Source organism: Microcaecilia unicolor, chromosome 3 (genome assembly GCF_901765095.1).
Source record: "Microcaecilia unicolor chromosome 3, aMicUni1.1, whole genome shotgun sequence".
In the NCBI taxonomy this organism is placed as follows: Eukaryota; Metazoa; Chordata; class Amphibia; order Gymnophiona; family Siphonopidae; genus Microcaecilia; species Microcaecilia unicolor.
The window spans coordinates 88457463-88475942 of NC_044033.1; the positions used below are offsets into that span (position 1 = coordinate 88457463).

At 45.9% G+C, this 18480-nt stretch overlaps 1 protein-coding gene across 1 annotated transcript in view; it reads left to right on the forward strand.

Annotated features, from left to right (window-relative positions):
• WDPCP (WD repeat containing planar cell polarity effector) overlaps positions 1–18480 on the forward strand; it is an 846895-nt gene that overhangs the window by 716127 nt on the left and 112288 nt on the right. The window contains exon 17 of the mRNA XM_030196158.1: positions 10411–10573. Coding sequence (XP_030052018.1) covers positions 10411–10573 — 163 coding nt within the window. The remainder of the gene's footprint in view (positions 1–10410; positions 10574–18480) is intronic.

An 18480-nucleotide genomic window follows, 5' to 3' on the forward strand; every position in this document is an offset into this window, starting at 1 on the left:
TTGATATATATGGATATCATGATGAGAGTTTCCAGTAAGGGGTCATGTGCATTACCAATTCAGGCCCAAGTGCATCAAATAGGCCTTGCAGTACATGTGGAGGCTCATTGTCAAAGCACATAGACTTACAAAGTTACATAGAGGGAAATTTTCGAAAGAAATGTCCAAGTTGCGTTTTGGACTTCTTTGCAAAATGTCAAAATCCAGGGGCGGGGAAAAACCGTATTTTCGAAAAAAAGACGGATATCCATCTTTCGTTTCAAGAATACCGTCAGAGACATCCAAATCCTTAAATTTGGATGTCCCTAGATTTTGGACATCCTTGGATTTGGACGTTTCTGACTTTCAGCGATTTTCAAAACCAAAGACGTCCATGTCAAAAATGTCCAAATGCAAGCCATTTGGACTTGGGAAGAGCCAGCATTTGTAGTGCACTGGTCCCCCTGACATGCCAGGACACCAACCGGGCACCCTGGGGGCACTGCAGTGGACTTCATAAAATGCTTCCAGGAACATAGCTCCCTTACCTTGTGTGCTGAGCCCCCAAAATCCACTACCCAAAACTGTACACCACTACCATAGCTCTTATGGGTGAACGGGCGTACCTACATATGGTTACAGTGGGTTTGTGGTGGGTTTTGGAGAGCTCGCTGTTTCTTCCACAAATGTAAGAGGTAGGAGGGGTATGGCCTGGGTCTGCCTGTCTGAAGTGCACTGCAGTACCCACTAAAACTGCTCCTGGGACCTGCATGCGCTGTCATGGACCTGAGTATGACATCTGAGGCTGGGATAGAGGCTGGCACAACATATTTTTAAAGATGTTTTTTGAGGGTGGGAGGGGGTTATTGACCACTGGGGGAGTAACGAGAGGTCATCCCCGATTCTCTCCGGTGGTCATCTGGTCATTTCGGGCACCTTTTTATGACTTAGTTGTAATAAAAACACGTCTGGGTAAAAACGTCCAAGTGTTTGTCAGGGACATCCTTGTTTTTTTCGATTATGGGTCAAGGACGTCCAAGTGTTAGGCACGCCCAAGTCCCGCCTCCGACACGCCCCCTTGAACTTTGGCTGTTCTTGCAACGGAGTGCAGTTGGGGACTTCCTAAATCGGGTTTCGATTATACCGATTTGGATGTCCCTGGGAGAAGGACGTCCATCTTCCGATTTATGTCGAAAGATGGACGTCCTTCTCTTTCAAAAATGAGCCCGATAGTTATCTTAAACCTTCATTTGACTGTGCTTTGTGCATTCAAATTTCAATGGCTTATGTCTCTCTTATCGAGAAAAGCTGATTAACATGCTAAAAGGTTAACATTGAAAGGTTTCAGATTATCCCATTAAATCCACATATTTATTAGCATTTCTAGCTATGGACGTGTGCATTAGTGTAGTTGCTTTGTAACTGCTTTTCTGATTTTTCATTTCTAGAGGACACATCCTTAAAGAAAGCCTTGAGGGTTTACAGGTGGTTGCAGTTCCAGTTTTGGTCTCACTTAATAGGTCGTGGGGTTTTCCTTCCAACTTAATCATGTTCTGAGACCATATCTGACTTGGTTTGCCCTACTGACATGCGAGAAATTGTCAACACTTACAGGTTTTAGATGTTTAAACACAACTCAGTTTTGAAGTTAAAGAAGGAGTGAACAGACAGGTCAAATTTCATTTAGTTGTCAGCTGAATACTTACATGTCTGCATTGGTCCATTAATTATTTGGATATTTCCTACCTCACTTAAATAGTAGCAAGGAGCCCCCAGCATTTTGCAGAATGAAAGGAAGTGACATGATGCCTGGGGCTAAACCTGGAGTTTGACTTAGATAGTGCTGAAGTGTCTTTTTTAAAAATAAATATCAGATATTTCATTTATTCTGGAAGGAAAAAGAAAGAAATTTAGAGTGTACACAACAAGGTAAAAAGCCCAATACAAAATAGGGGAAGTAAAGGGGAAAGAGGATGGGATTTGAAAAAAATGATTTTCTGTGGTTGCAATCAAAGCAGTTTACATATTATATTCAGGTACTTATAGCGGGTTAAGTGACTTGCCCAGAGTAGCAAGGAACTGCAGTGGGGATCGATGTTAACAATGTTTTCTTTAACTGTGCTAATTTTTCTTCAGCTACTTATAAGTTATTACTTTTAGTTAAATCTAATATCCAGCCCATAAGCATCCTTTATGCAGCCCAGAGCAACACAAGTGTCCTGCCCTGCAGCAGCAACATCACTTCTGTCAGCCTGTGAAAGGAAGTGGCATCCACCACCCAACAAAAGTAATACAATCGCTGCAGACCAGGTCAGGATATAAATTTCACTACCCCCACATACTGTTTCTCATTTGGACTTGCAAGGGAAACACTTACCAACAGAGTAGTCCACCACAAGCAGACCTCAAGTCGAAAGCTTAGCTCATCTACTTCTATTCTGTTCTGTTCTATTCTACTTGGTTGTTATATACTGACTGTTAGTTCCCAAATAGGATTCACAGCAGTTTATAGAAAGAATACCTCAATAGAAAGAGGGAAGTTACAAGCAAAAATCCCATCTCCTAACACCCATGTATATAAATCTGTTGGAAGCTACTAACTTAGGAGATAATTTAACAAAGCTTTGTACACATTTAAAAACTGCTTTGCATGCTGAAAAGAGTTTTATAAAATTGCATAGCCAAATATACACATATAGGGACATGCACCAACAAGATGGTGCATAGTTATATGTGCATTGCAGGTAGGCATTCCTGAGGGCATAATTTGGACAGAGCAGGGGTGGTGTTAACAATATATGTACACATTTTGTAAGATACGCAAAGACACACAGAGAGAACATACATATATTTATGTTTATTTTGTATTTTCTAAAATCATCTTTTTTTTTTACAAAGCATTTAAAACAATGTACAATAAAAACCAAAAGAAAAAAAAAAAGAAAAACTTCATTAACAAAGGAAAGGAACTCAAACATACCAAAAGGACATTCAAATAACCAGATAACATTGACTGTACACTGTTTCTAAGTCAAACACCATTTGTTGTACATAGTTTGATCTCTTTTGCGGGGAGGGATCAGTTATGTATAGGGGACTTCCTAATCTTTGTAACTGGTTTTATCCACTGGGGGGATTATATTGAGGTGTTTAGGCATTCCACATGTGTTAATCTTTTAGAGGGGCAATGTAAGTGGTGCATTCTACATGTTTTTTTCTGTTGTTGGGGGGGGGAGGGGGAGGTTACACAATGGTCCGAGGGGCAGGAATACACATGTATCTGTGTAGGGCTGTCTGAAGAGGAGGCACCGACCCCATGTTTCATGTGGTATGATAGATAGGGGTCATGAGAGGTACCCAGGGTGGTGTAACTTAGATTTATGGATACAAATGAGGAGATATCCATTCACATGTTATGTTAAATATCTGAAAACTTGTATTTATACAATAAATGAAAACATCACAAAAATGACCTTTGATATGTCCCAAAATATATGCACAAATTGTGTTTCAAAATACATACAAGTTGTTGTCATAACACGGTACACAGCTGTTTTGCTGTGCAGTGTTTACATTTAGCTATATAGTGGTTGCATTACAGACTGGGCATGTAGCCTCATGTAGGCTGATTGGGGGGGGCTTGATGGGGTTGCTGAGATACGTGCTTCAAGGCACCTCATGGACTGCATCAAAGCATGTATCTCAGCCCTCATCCCCTCTATTGTGTTGACCATGAGGCCCTTGATCCTATGGAGGTGGGTATAGGTCAAGTCCTCCCAGAGAGTGAAACCTGCTGAACTTTGCCCACCCACCACGACTCATGGGCCTTATGCTGAGCACCATTGGCATGGGGCAGGGATCATTGACTGTAGGGGCACACCACAAACAGAAGGCCTGAGAAACTGGCCTCTGCAACTGATGCCCTCCTGACTGTCATGCTGGATGTGGTGGGTTGAACAGGCCCCAAGGCACTCTCCCTCTTCCTGCTATTCAAGGTTGTAAAACATATTGCAGGAAGACCTTAAGAAATTGGAAGACTGGGCATCCAAATGTCAGATGAAATTTAATGTGGACAAATGCAAAGTGATGCACATTGGAAAGAATAATCCGAATCATAGTTACCTGATTCTAGGGTCCACCTTGGGGAGTCAGCGTTCAAGAAAAAGATCTGGGTGTCATTGTAGATAATATGCTGAAATATTCTGCTCAGTGTGCGGCAGCAGCCAAAAAAGCAAACAGAATGCTAGAAATTATTAGGAAAGGGATGGTGAATAAGACCGAAAATATTATAATGCCTTTGTATCGCTCCATGGTGCGTCCGCACCTTCATCTAAAAAAAGATATAGCAGAATTAGAAAAGGTTCAAAGAAGAGTGACCAAAATGATAAAAGGGATGGAACTCCTCTCATATGAGGAAAGGCTAAAGAGGTTAGGGCTCTTCAGCTTGGAAAAGAGATGGATGAGGGAAGATATGATTGAGGTCTACAAAATCATCAGTGGTGTAGAACGAGTAGAAGTAAATCAATTTTTTACTTGTTCCAAAAGTACAAAAACTAGGGGACACTCAAGGAAGTTACATGGAAATACTTTTAAAACAAATATTAGGAAATATTTTTTCATTCAACGAATAGTTAAGCTCTGGAACTCTCGGAGGATGTGGTAACAGCGGTTAGCTTATCTGGGTTTAAAAAAGGTTTGAACAAATTCGTGGAGAAAAAGTCCATAGTCTGCTATTGAGACAGACTTGGGAAGCAACTGTTTGCCCTGGAATTTGTAGTATGGAGTGCAGCAGTGCCCTGCCTAGCCACTTTATCTTCCTCTTCTTTCTCCTGTTCTTCAACCTCTTCCACATCTTCCTCTGCTTCAGGGGGTTTCTCTTCCTCCACGTGGATTGTCCACCTGCATTTGCTGTATGGGTTAGTCTCTGCAAAAGGGTGCCTGGTTACATATTGGCAACATGTAGGGTGGAAACAACCTTAGTTCACTGGCCCTTAGCCAGATACACTCTTGTGCCTCATCTGTGCTGTTTACAGAAAACATTGTGCTCTGGCTTATGTTTCCCTGATGCCAGCAGTCTGGCGTTGCCTATGAATCAGAGGTGGGTGCATATGGTATCATGTTTAAATGATTATATACCAACATTACAGAGGATGTGGAGTGTGGTGCCATTCGTCTCTGAGCGGTTCACACATCAGCAGACACATTAGTGTGGGTTCACCTGGATCCCCCAGACTGTCTGCTAATGTTATTATTGGAGGGGTGGAAGCTGGGGTTGCACCTCAGAAGATTGCTCTGTGTTTAATCCTGATCACCAGTTGTTCCCCACTTGGGCCCCAGTTCTTCAAATGTGCAGCTCTTCGTGTTATACCATGACACTACCTGTCCCTTATTCATATGTCCCATAGCCATCACCAGCATAACACTGTCTAGTTCAGTGCAATGCAGACAGCAATTTTTAGTATTTCAACCTAGAGTTCTTTAATTAGGGGCTAACTTTCTTTTAAAATATCCATACAAATATCTGATCAGATATAAAGATATTAAATTTGTATTTTGTGAACCTTCTCAGATGTCGTTGTTTAACTGATAAAGTTCCATCAGCATCATCCACTCCCCTTTATTATTTATTTATTTATAATTTTCCAATACACTCACAAGCACAAACTTGCATAAGTAACATGAGAACAATATCAATTAAGCCATAACTATGAAAAATAAAGGCAATTAAATTTCTCATCTTAGACCACTAAATAATAGGGGAGAATCCAGAAGTTGAGAAGAACACATTATCAGAATATGTCAAAAAGAAAAAGGCCTGGACGTAAACCACGGTAATACATTTCTCTCAAAACTTTCGCCTGGGGATCACTGGGCAATTTTTTTTAAATCAACAAAACTCTTAAGCTGTTCCGGGTCATAAAAGGTATACTTAATACCTTTATATTTTATCAGACATTTACAGGGATAGGATAATAGGAAACTAGCACCTAGTAACTTAGTCTCTTCCCTCAATGCAAGAAATTTCCTACGCTTATCTTGAGTCGTTCTTGTTACATCTGGATATATCCACACACGGGCTCCCAGAAATTCTTTTAAGGCATTTCTAAAATACAATTTGAAAATAGAATTAACATCTCGTTCAAAGACGAAGGATACCAACAAAGTGGAGCGAGATTGGACTTCCGTCAAAGTCTGTTCCAAGAATAAAGTCAAATCTTGTATTCCAGTAGATTGTACAACTTGATTCTCTGATTTTTCTCTTTTGCTCCTCTGTTTGCGGTATTGGGAGATAGTATAGCTTATTAATCGGAGGAATCATTTCAGAGGAGAAATTGAGAATTTCAATCAAATATTTTTTAAAGAGTTCAAGAACACTCAATTCTTGCATCTTTGGAAAATGTATTACTCTCAAATTAAGTTGCCTGTTGAAGTTTTCTAACTAGTCTAATTTGTTATGCAAAATAATTTTGTCCTTAATCAAGCTCTCCGTTGTATTTTTTAAGGTGTTAATTTCTCGTTGAAAGTAATTTCTTTGAGAGCTTACCTCTTGCCGTATTTTCTCTATTGATTCATTGAGAGAGTCGACTTTAGCTACCAGGGAAATAGTTTCTGAAGCAGTTTTAAGAGTAGTTCTGTTCAAATGCTGTAACATTACCCAGATACTTCCCAGGGTCACCTCCGCTGGAGTCGAAGACTCGTGATGTAATTCCTCTGCAGCCATTCCGGGAGAGGCACCATCCACCGAGTAAATCTCGGCGCCAACTTCGGACATCGTTGAAAACTCCGCCTCGGCCCTACTCTCTGCAGGACACGGAGAAGGATTGAGATCGGGCGAGGAAAGAGTGGTATCATGCCCCAAGGGAATCATCGCTCTTCCGATCGTTCCCATAGCAGGGCTCCTCTGCTCCTTTTTCCGCGGCGTACTTGTAGTGAAGCCTTCGAGAGTCATCTGGACTAACCAGGCAGGCTCCGCTGTGGACGGCAAGCGTTTAACCACCTCCTTCCGTTTGTTATGTGGCATTTTTAGAGGTAAGTCGTAAAGAAGAAATCTTTAAATATATCAAACAGGAGGAAATCCAGAGAGTCTCGAGGAGCACTATCAAGCCACGTCCGCCATCTTGCATCCACTCCCCTTTAGACTCACTTTCTCTTATTATTAGTTTCTCTGTATGGTTGTCAGACATATTAACACCAAACTGTGTGCTTGATTTCCTAATGTTTATTTTTCTCTTTTTGTTAAATTAGCTCCTTGGATGTGTATGCTGTCCCCCACAAATCATGACCTATAACTGTGAGATGTTATTGCTTTTTAGGTTTACAATTATAGGGCCCTGTTTACTAAGCTGTGCTGTAGGTGCGCTAACTTTTAGCGCAAGCTAATGATAGAGATACCCATTATATTCCTATGGGTGTATCTAGCATTAGCATACGCTAAAAAGTTTGAGCGCCTACAGCGTGGTTTAGTAAACAGGGCCCTTAGTTTATGTGATTTTTGTTATTAACTCACTTTCAATTCAAGAGTAATTCTTGTATTAATTTGTTAAAATTCTAAAAATAAAAAAGGTTTAAAAATAAAATATTTTTGTATCAGTTCTTTTTCTTTCCTCATAATTTTCATTTTAGTGGTTTGTGTATAATCTTTGGAATAACTGTTATATTTTTTCATAGAAGTGGTAGAAACACACATGTTGCCTGTTTTATCACGGTGTTTTTAGGGCCAGATATTGAAAAAACACTTGTCTGTATAGGAGTAGCCACTATCAGGGCAATTCTATAAGGTACTTATGAACATGTACGAGTGAGTTACATATAGATAGGTAGGCAGAATTTTGGTATAAATGCTATTCTGTAAATATGCTTATTATCTTACATAGCACGTATTTTACAGGTCGATGTACATGTGGGCAGAGTCTGGGCAGTACTCACACCTAACATAGAATAAGTTACACGTGTTCCTCTAGCACTTAGATGTACACATGCCAGCTACATGACTAACGTAGGTGGTCATGCCTAATTATAGGTGCATATTTTTACTGTTACATTGGCATTCTTTAAAGGAAGAAAGAGAGAAATGGAATTGTGAGACTGAAAGATGCTATGTGGATAATGATGAGGAAAAAGCAAATGTGTTAAACAAATACTTATGCTCTGTGTTCATGGAAGAAAATCCTGGAGAAGGACCATGATTACTGGGAAAGGTACATATGAGAGTGGAGCGGATATAGCACCGTTCATGGAAGAAAGTGTTTATGAACAAATTGGAAATTTGGACAAAGTCATGGGACCGGATGGGATTCATCCCAGGATTTTGAGAGCATAAAAGCTATTATAATGGTGTACAGTTGGATACAGTGTACGTTTTGCTATTCCTGGAGGGCTCACTATAAAATATAAGGGGGTTATGATGTGATGTGTACTTGGGACCTTTTATGTGAAGTCCACTGCAGTGCCCCCTAGGCTGCCCCACTGTTCAGCTGGGATGTATGTGTGGCCAGTCTAGTAGGACTGCTGGTCCCCAGACATCCCAATGACTTCTTTTTGTGTCATTGCTTCACTGGCTCCCTATCCGCTTCCGCATACGGTTCAAACTTCTCCTTTTGACCTACAAGTGCATCCACTCCGCAGCTCCTCGGTACCTTTCTGCTCTCATCTCTCCCTACACTCCTCCCCGTGAACTCCGTTCGCTGGGTAAATGTCTCTTGTCGTCCCCCTTCTCCCCCACTGCTAACTCCCGGCTCCGTTCCTTCTATCTCGCTGCTCCCTATGCCTGGAATAGACTCCCTGAGCCAGTACGTCAGGCTCAGTCTCTGGCTGTCTTCAAGTCTAGGCTTAAAGCCCACCTCTTTGCTACTGCTTTCGACTCCTAACCATGACTCTCTTACTCAACACCCTCACTTATCACCCCTACCACTGCAATTTCCCCACCCCTAGCTGTCTGTTCGTCTGTCCAATTTAGATTGTAAGCTCTGTTGAGCTGGGATTGTCTTTTCATGTTAATTTGTTCAGCGCTGCGTAAGTCTCGTAGCACTATAGAAATGTTTAATAGTAGTAGTAGTAGACTTCTTTTTGTGTGTTTTTCCCTTGGAAGTTTTTTGTTTGAAAATGACCCTAAAAGAAAGATGCACTGAGCACAAAAACTTCTAAAATAGGGTGATTTTTGAACCAAAAAGGCGTTTTTTTGTTTCGAAAATGACCATATTTGGCACTGGATTTTTGGACGTTTTTTGCAAAATGTCCAAAATCAGATTTGCATGTCATATTGAAAATGACCCTCCACATGTTACTTTCATTTTGTTTTTGGACACATGACTTCATACCGCATTGAGCCTGCCATGAGTGGGAAAGCGCGGGGTACAAATGTAACAAAACAAAAACCTGCACATTGTATTCTTCCATATGTTCAACTGAGACTGGGTCCTTTCTGGAGGTGTTTTATACCTGTAATTGAATGAATGACGCACATTATAAAGTGGTGATTGAAATTCTGAGGTTTTTTTCTTCCTTTAATGGATCCTATATCAGATGAACAGTAATTGATATGTTTTGATTGCTTGCCTTGCAATTGTATTTTAGTGGGGATTTTTGGATTTGATGTAGATATTCTATAAAAGAAACCAGGCACCTGGCTATGGAATTGCCCCCTATAAGAATAAGTGCCATATCCACCAATATTCAGTAGTACTATCCAGATAGTGTCAGGACAGAGATGGATGTTCTGCCTAAATCTACAGATAGCAATATTCTGCCTAAATCTACAGATAATATGTAGCTGCTATTTGCATAGCTATGCGAATAAGTTTAGGCCAGCAAAAAGGCTGTCTTAACTTAAACCCCACAGCTTTATCGATAGTACCTGAATATTGTCACTATCTGTAGAGCAAGTGGCAGTCACCACTCTCCACGTATATTCCACTTACTATCTGGATAGTAGTACTGAATGTACAGAATAAATTTAAATGTCATGATGGGTATTTGCTGTCTGTGGTCTTTGCTTATTGACCCGGTAGAGCTTTGTTTCCAAGTCACATGGTTCAGTTTTGAGAAATAAGTATAGAACCATTGCAATAATTGTATGAAATAACCTTCAAAATGCCCCTTTTCCCCATCCAGCCCCCAACTCTGTCTGGGTGTAACTGACATGACAAGAATATATATTTTTGCAGAAACCCTTGTTCATATTGTCCATAAAAATGGTGGGAAGGTATAAGCTTCAATCGATGTTGAACATATTATTTGGCATTCCCATTGTTTTAGGCCATAAAAAATGCATACCTTGACTCACTGCACAAGCTTTTCAAAATAGGATCTCTATAATGTTTATTGTTTATAGCATTCATACTGGACATTTCAAAATAAATTACTTTAGATAACGCGCTATCGTTTGTGTGTTGTGAAAATAATTGGACTTATACAGATTTATCATTTTGACAGAGCTCTTGGAGTCCTTGGACCAAGTGGGTGCTTTAAATGAAGCATTTGTTGATCTGTCCATGACACCTCAAGGGGAAGAATCATTCTTAGATGGCTGCCATCCCTCTGGCTTAAATGATAGACGCTTCCCCCAATGCACAGCTCACAACAGTTCATTTAATAGGTGAGTCATGCTGGGCATGGTGTGCATTAATATGCTGCTACCTAATTTATTTTATGCTTTGAATGTATGATATGCCATAGGCTTTTGGCAAGAAACATCTTGTAAAAATCTGGAGCACAGAAAGCATCTAGCTTACACTTGAGAAAGTATTGAGATAAGAGGCATGGTACAGAGGTAATTGAGGGGTCCTTTTACTAAGCGGCGGTAAAAAGTGGCCTGTGGTAGTGGAGGTGCATGTATTGGGCACGCGCCAGGTCAGTTTTTACTGCATGTACAAAAAATGAGGATTTTTGAATGGGATGTGAAAAGGGCCTGTGGTAAAAGTGAAACTAGTGCGCACCCATAACTGGCCTGAGCCCTTAACGCCTCCCATTGATCTAGTGGTAAAGGCTCACACGCTACACATGCAGTGACCGGTTGGTGAGCGTCAAGTGCTGATTACCGTGCTTAGTAAAAGGGCCCTAGAATGCTTTAACTCATTTTCACCAATGTTATCCTCCAGCTTTACTTCTCTTGATGTTCTAAAGCTGGTTTGAAATTCTTTTTGGATGATATTTTCTTTCTAAGCAGAAATTCTATGGCATGCAAGCCTATATTCCCTTAGTGAGTGTTTTAGAGGCATTGTTAACAAAATGCATGCTTCCATATCATCAAGCTGATCAATCCATAGACTGGTGGGTTGTGTCCATCTACCAGCAGGTGGAGATAGAGAGCAAACTTTTGCCTCCCTATATGTGGTCATGTGCTGCCGGAAACTCCCCAGTATGTTCTCTATCTCAGCAGGTGGTGGTCACACACAGCAGCAGCTCTGGCTAGGCCTCCAAGCCTAATTTTTAGGTTTGTTGAGTGCCTGGGGTTGAGGGCTCTTTTGAGCAAGTGCAAACCTGGTGGTGCCAGGTCCCTCCTTTTCCCCCCCCCCCCGCTGGCTCCGTTAAAAAAAAAAAAAAAAAAAAAATTTTGAACGTCCTTAAAGGCGTTTATTTCGACGTTTATTTAAGCGTCTATTGCAGCTACTCACTGGGACACCAGGTCGTTACAACTCGGAGCGGACAGCAGGTAATTTTTACCTTTTTATAGCGGGCAGGGGGTTCCCCGATTCTTCTCCTCGTGGCATATGGCGTCGGAGGGCGAGGGCGCAAAGGGTCGCTCCCCGGGTCGCTTGAGCGCTTCTAGAGGGGATGCGGGGGTCTTAAAGCCTGATTCGCCCTTGTTGGGTGACAGTTTCGTGACCGATGAATGTCCCGGTCCTTCCTCCGGCGTGGCGGTTTTTCCCGCCATAAACGCCCATCCCCCGCTCCTCGCCTCCGCCATCTTGGCCGGACACGCGGCTCGGACGGCTTCTTCTTGGGCCGCCCTTGAGGTTGGAGACATTAATGCCATGAACGCCCTTAATTTGGGCGACGGCACAGAAGCGGCTAAAGTTAAGAACCGTTCTTCCCGCGCGGCTCCTTTGCGGAGTTTCGCGCCGGACGCCATTTTGGATGCGCAGCATGTCTCTCCCCCGCTATTGCGAGCGCCGGTTGAGGGTGCGTCTAGGGCTGTTGCCCAGGCTGCGGAAGTGCACAGTCTGGGGGGTTTCTCCCCCGAGTTTGTTTTGCTGCTGCATCAGGCCTTCCTCATGCACAACGCTGCCCCTGCTGCCTCGTCTGGTAAAGAGGTTGAGGTTCCCAGAGGTAAACGCCCTCGGGTTGATTCCCAGGCCTTGGAGGAATTTGTCTCCTCCGATGTAGATGAGGGCAGCGTGTCTGAGGTCTCCCAACGGTCCTTTGCGGATTCCTTGGAGGAGACGGATCCCCGCTCGGATGGAGCGGATGACCCCTCTGCAGCGCGGCTTTTTAGCCCAGAGGATTTGCCCAACCTGTTGTTACAGGCCATGGACACTTTGAAGATTTCCTCTCCGGAGGACGTCTCTCCCTCAGCCCCTGTTGGCTCTGCCATTATGCTGGGGATGAAGCGCCCGCCTAGAACCTTCCACGTGCATGATGCCATGCACACCTTAATTTCGGCTCAATGGGATGTCCCAGAAGTGTGCCTTAAAGTGGGTAGGGCTATGTCCCGCCTCTATCCTTTGGCTGTGAGTGAACGTGAGGCCTATCTGTGGCCTACCGTGGATTCTTTAATCACTGCGGTGACTAAGAAAACGGCGTTGCCGGTGGAAGGTGGCACGGCCCTAAAGGACGCCCAAGACAGAAGATTGGAGGCGGCCTTAAGGTCGTCCTTTGAGGCGGCTGCTTTAAGTTTGCAGGCCTCAGTTTGCGGCTCCTATGTGGCCAGGGCGTGCCTGACTATGGTGCAGCGGGCTTCCCCCTCGGATCATTCCTTGAGGGCTGATTGGCCAGCCCTGGAATCGGGCTTAGCCTATTTGGCAGACTTGCTGTATGATGTCTTGAGGGCCTCAGCGAAAGGCATGGCTCAGACAATCTCTGCGCGGCAGTGGCTTTGGCTGAAACATTGGTCTGCTGACCACGCCTCTAAATCCCGCCTGGCTAGGTTGCCTTTTAAAGGCAAGCTGCTCTTTGGGGTCGAGCTGGACAAAATCGTGACCGATCTCGGCACGTCTAAGGGCAAGAAATTACCAGAGGTCAGGGCTCGGGCTAGTACTCGTCCTGGTACCTCCAGAGGACGGTTGCAGGAAGCCCGTCGGTACCGCCCGGGCAAGTCGGGTTCCTCTGCCCCCTCTTCCTTCAAGAGGAATTTCTCCCCCAAGCAGCATTCCTTTCGCAGAGACCGCCGTCCCGGAGGTGCTCCCTCCGGTCCTCCCCCAGGGTCTCGTACCCAATGACGGGGTCTTGGTCCACGCCCCAGTGCAGATTGGAGGACGGCTGTCCTCGTTTCTGGGCGAGTGGACCACAATAACTTCAGACGCGTGGGTGCTGGAAGTCATCAGAGACGGCTACAAACTAGAGTTCTGCCGACCCTTAAAAGACGGGTTTGTACTCTCTCCCTGCAAGTCTCCGGTCAAAGCTGTGGCAGTGCAGCAGACCTTGGACAATCTGATCCGCCTGGGCGCGGTTGTTCCGGTGCCAGAAAGTCAGCTTGGCAAGGGACGTTACTCCATTTACTTTGTGGTACCAAAGAAAGGAGGTTCTGTCCGGCCTATCCTCGACCTCAAAGGGGTCAATCGGGCCTTGAAAGTGCGGCACTTTCGCATGGAGACTCTCCGCTCTGTTCTAGCGGCAGTGAAGGCAGGAGAGTTCCTGGCATCCTTGGACATCAAGGAAGCGTACCTGCATATTCCCATCTGGCCTCCTCATCAACGCTTTCTGCGTTTTGCAGTCCTGGGACGACACTTCCAGTTCAGAGCCCTCCCTTTCGGGTTGGCTACTGCTCCGCGGACCTTTTCCAAAGTAATGGTGGTCATCGCGGCCTTCCTACGAAAGGAAGGGGTACAAGTCCATCCTTATCTGGACGACTGGTTGATCCGAGCCCCCTCTTATGCAGAGTGCGGCAGAGCTGTGGACCGGGTAGTTGCTCTTTTGAGCTCCCTGGGATGGATCATCAACTGGGAGAAGAGCCAGCTGCGCCCGACTCAGTCCCTGGAGTACCTGGGAGTTCGATTCGACACCCAAGTGGGCAGAGTGTTCCTGCCAGACAATCGGATTGTCAAACTTCAGGCTCAGGTGGACCAGTTCCTAGTAGCCTCTCCCCTTCGGGCTTGGGACTATGTGCAGCTGTTGGGCTCTATGACGGCCACGATGGAAGTTGTGCCCTGGGCCAGGGCTCATATGAGACCACTTCAACACTCTTTGCTGCAGCGCTGGACTCCGATGTCGGAGGATTATGCTGTGCGCCTTCCCTTGGACCCAGCAGTGCGCAAGGCGCTGAGCTGGTGGATGCAGACAGACAAGTTGTCTGCGGGAATGCCTCTGGTGACCCCAGAGTGGATTGTCGTCACGACGGACGCCTCGTTGTCGGGCTGGGGAGCCCATTGCTTGGGAAGGACAGCGCAGGGGCTCTGGTCTCCTGCAGAGGCAAAGTGGTCTATCAACCTCCTGGAACTCAGAGCCATTCGGTTGGCGCTTTTGGAGTTCATCCCGGTACTGGTGTTGAAGTCTGTACGGGTCCTGTCGGACAATGCCACGGCTGTGGCCTATGTCAACCGCCAGGGAGGTACCAAGAGCGCCCCTCTAGCCAAGGAGGCTATGAATCTTTGCCAGTGGGCGGAAGCGAACCTGGAGCAGCTTTCAGCGGCCCACATTGCCGGAGTCATGAATGTCAAGGCGGACTTTCTCAGTCGCCATACCTTGGAGCCCGGAGAGTGGCAGCTATCTGCTCAGGCGTTCTTGGACATCACGAAGCGCTGGGGCCAGCCGAGCCTAGATCTGATGGCGTCATCGGCCAATTGCCAAGTGCCGCGCTTTTTCAGCAGAGGACGGGACCCTCGATCCCTGGGAGTAGATGCTCTTCTCCAACAGTGGCCGACACAAGAGCTTCTCTATGTGTTCCCGCCCTGGCCCATGTTGGGCAGGGTGCTAGACCGTGTGGCAAAGCATCCCGGCAGGGTAATCCTGGTGGGTCCGGATTGGCCCAGGCGTCCCTGGTATGCGGACTTGATCAGGCTCTCAGTCGACGATCATCTGCGGCTGCCAGTGGAGCAGGGCCTGTTACATCAGGGTCCCGTGGTGATGGAGGATCCCTCCCCCTTTGGTCTTACGGCCTGGCTATTGAGCGGCAGCGTCTGAGGAAGAAGGGCTTCTCAGACAAGGTCATCGCCACTATGCTGAGAGCGAGGAAGCGCTCTACTTCTACTGCTTACGCCAGGGTTTGGCGTATCTTTGCAGCGTGGTGTGAAGCAGGCTCACTTTCTCCCTTCACTGCTCCAATTTCTTCAGTGTTGGCGTTCCTGCAAGAAGGTCTGGAGAAAGGCCTGTCGCTCAGTTCCCTTAAAGTCCAGGTAGCGGCTCTGGCTTGCTTCAGGGGCCGCCTGAAGGGTGCTTCCCTGGCTTCGCAGCCAGATGTGGTGCGCTTTCTCAAGGGAGTTAATCACCTGCGCCCTCCTCTGCACTCAGTGGTGCCTGCGTGGAATCTCAACCTGGTACTAAGAGCATTGCAGAAGCCGCCTTTTGAACCCTTGTCGAGGGCATCTCTGAAAGACCTGACGTTGAAAGCAGTCTTTTTGGTGGCTATCACTTCAGCCAGAAGAGTTTCCGAGCTCCAGGCGCTCTCCTGTCGAGAGCCTTTTCTGCAGTTCACTGAGGCAGGAGTGACTATTCGCACAGTGCCTTCCTTCCTGCCCAAGATTGTTTCTCGCTTCCATGTGAATCAGCAGCTCTGTCTCCCTTCCTTTCGTAGGGAGGACTACCCAGAGGAGTACTCTGCTCTTAAATATCTGGATGTGAGACGAGTCATCATCAGATACTTGGAAGTGACCAATGATTTCCGGAAATCGGATCATCTGTTTGTCCTGTTTGCAGGTCCTCGTAAGGGTCTGCAGGCTGCTAAGCCTACAGTGGCAAGATGGGTCAAGGAAGCCATTGCAGCGGCTTATGTGGCCGCGGGGAAGGTGCCGCCTATCCAGCTGAAGGCTCACTCCACGAGAGCTCAGGCGGCCTCGATGGCAGAGGCCGGATCCGTCTCCTTGGAAGAGATATGCAAGGCGGCAACTTGGGCTTCGGCTCATACATTCTCCAAGCATTACCGTTTGACTGTGGCTGCACGGGCGGAGGCCCGGTTTGGAGCTTCAGTGTTGAGGTCAGGGATTTCAATGTCCCGCCCTGGGTGAGTACTGCTTCGGTACATCCCACCAGTCTATGGATTGATCAGCTTGATGATATGGAAGGTAAAATTATGTATAATCATACCTGATAATTTTCTTTCCATTAATCATAGCTGATCAATCCATAGCCCCTCCCAGATATCTGTACTGTTTTTATTCTGGTTGCATTTCAGGTTCAAGTTTAGTCTTCAGTTACTTCAGAAAGACTTCGTGTTCAAGTTTTTTCACTTGGATTCTTCAAGAGTTAAGACGAGTTTGTGTTACAGTGAGCTGCTGCATTCCTCTCCCCTCCGTTTTACGGGGCTGGATTGAGACTTAAAATTCTGCCGGCACTCCCTCCCGCTTCGTGCGGCTGTAGGGCAGCTTTGTACCCCTCCCGCTTCGGCGGTGTTAGGGTCAGTCAGCTCCTCCCGCGGTTGCGGTTGCAGGATAAGCCAGATCCCCCCGCATCGGCGGGTGTGGTGTCCCTCCCCCGCTCCGCGGGGATGAGCTGGACGGATTCCCCTCCCCCACTTGTGTGGGGATGAGCTGGGTTAATTCCCCTCCCCCGTTTCGGCGGTGGTGAGCTGGGCAGAGTGTCCCTTCGTGGGTGTAATTCTCTAAGTGCTGAGTCCTGCGGATGGAGCTTTGATATCGACATACTGAGGAGTTTCCGGCAGCACATGACCACATATAGGGAGGCAAAAGTTTGCTCTCTATCTCCACCTGCTGGTAGATGGACACAACCCACCAGTCTATGGATTGATCAGCTATGATTAATGGAAAGAAAATTATCAGGTATGATTATACATAATTTTACCATTTCTTATCTGTAACTACAACATTTTGAATAAATGTTAATTCACATTATGGGCCTGATTTTATAACAGGCATACTTGAGAATCCAATAATTAGTATCCAGGCCCAGCCTCAATAGCATAAAAATGCCGATGCACACATTTACACCTTACTTTATTTATTTGGATTTTGCTCACACCTTTTTCAGTAGTAGCTCAAGATAGTAACGTGGAGGGGCATAATCGAACGGGGATGACCATCTCTAAGGGCGTCCATCTCTAAGGACGTTCCAGCGAAGGGGCCGGGCAACGCATATTATCGAAACAAGATGGACGTCCATCTTTCGTTTCGATAATACGGTCAGGGACGCCCAAATCTTGACATTTAGGTCAACCTTAGAGATGGTCGTCCTCGATTTTCGGTGATAATGGAAACCAAAGTCATCTATCTCAAAAACGTCCAAATCCAAGCCCTTTGGTCGTGGGAGGAGCCAGCATTTGTAGTGCACTGGTCCCCCTCACATGCCAGGACACCAACCAGGCACCCTAGGGGGGCACTGCAGTGGACTTCATAAATTGCCCCCAGGTGCATAGCTCCATTACCTTGGGTGCTGAGCCCCCCAAACCCCCTACCCACAACTGTACAACACTACCATAGCCCTAAGGGGTGAAGGGGGGCACCTACCTGTGGGTACAGTGGGTTTGTGGTGGGTTTTGAAGGGCTCACATTTACCACCACAAGTTTAACAGGTGGGGGGATAGGCTTGGGTCCGCCTGCCTGAAGTGCACTGCAGTACCCACTAAAACTGCTCCAGGGACCTGCATACTGCTGTCAGGGAGCTGGGTATGACATTTGAGGCTGGAAAAAAATATTTTTAAAGTTTTTTTAGGGTGGGAGGGGGGTTAGTGACCACTGGGGGAGTAAGGGGAGGTCATCCCTGATTCCTTCCGGTGGTCATCTGGTCAGTTCAGGCACCTTTTTGAGACTTGATGGCAAGAAGAAATGGACCAAGTAAAGTCGGCCAAGTGTTCGTCATCGACGCCCTTCTTTTTTCCATTATCAGTCGAGGACATCCATGTGTTAAGCACGCCCCAGATCTGCCTTCGCTATGCTTCCGACACGCCCCCGTGAACTTTGGTCGTCCCCGCGACGAAAAACAGTTGAGAACGCCCAAAATCAGCTTTCGATTATGCCAATTTGGGCGAACCTGGGAGAAGGACGCCCATCTCCCGATTTGTGTTGAAAGATGGGCGTCCTTCTCTTTCGAAAATAAGCGTGATAGTAACATAGTAGATGATGATAAAGAAAGACCTGCACGGTCCATCCAGTCTGCCCAACAAGATAAACTCATATGTGCTACTTTATGTGTATACCTGACCTTGATTTGTATCTGCCATTTTCAGGGCACAGACCA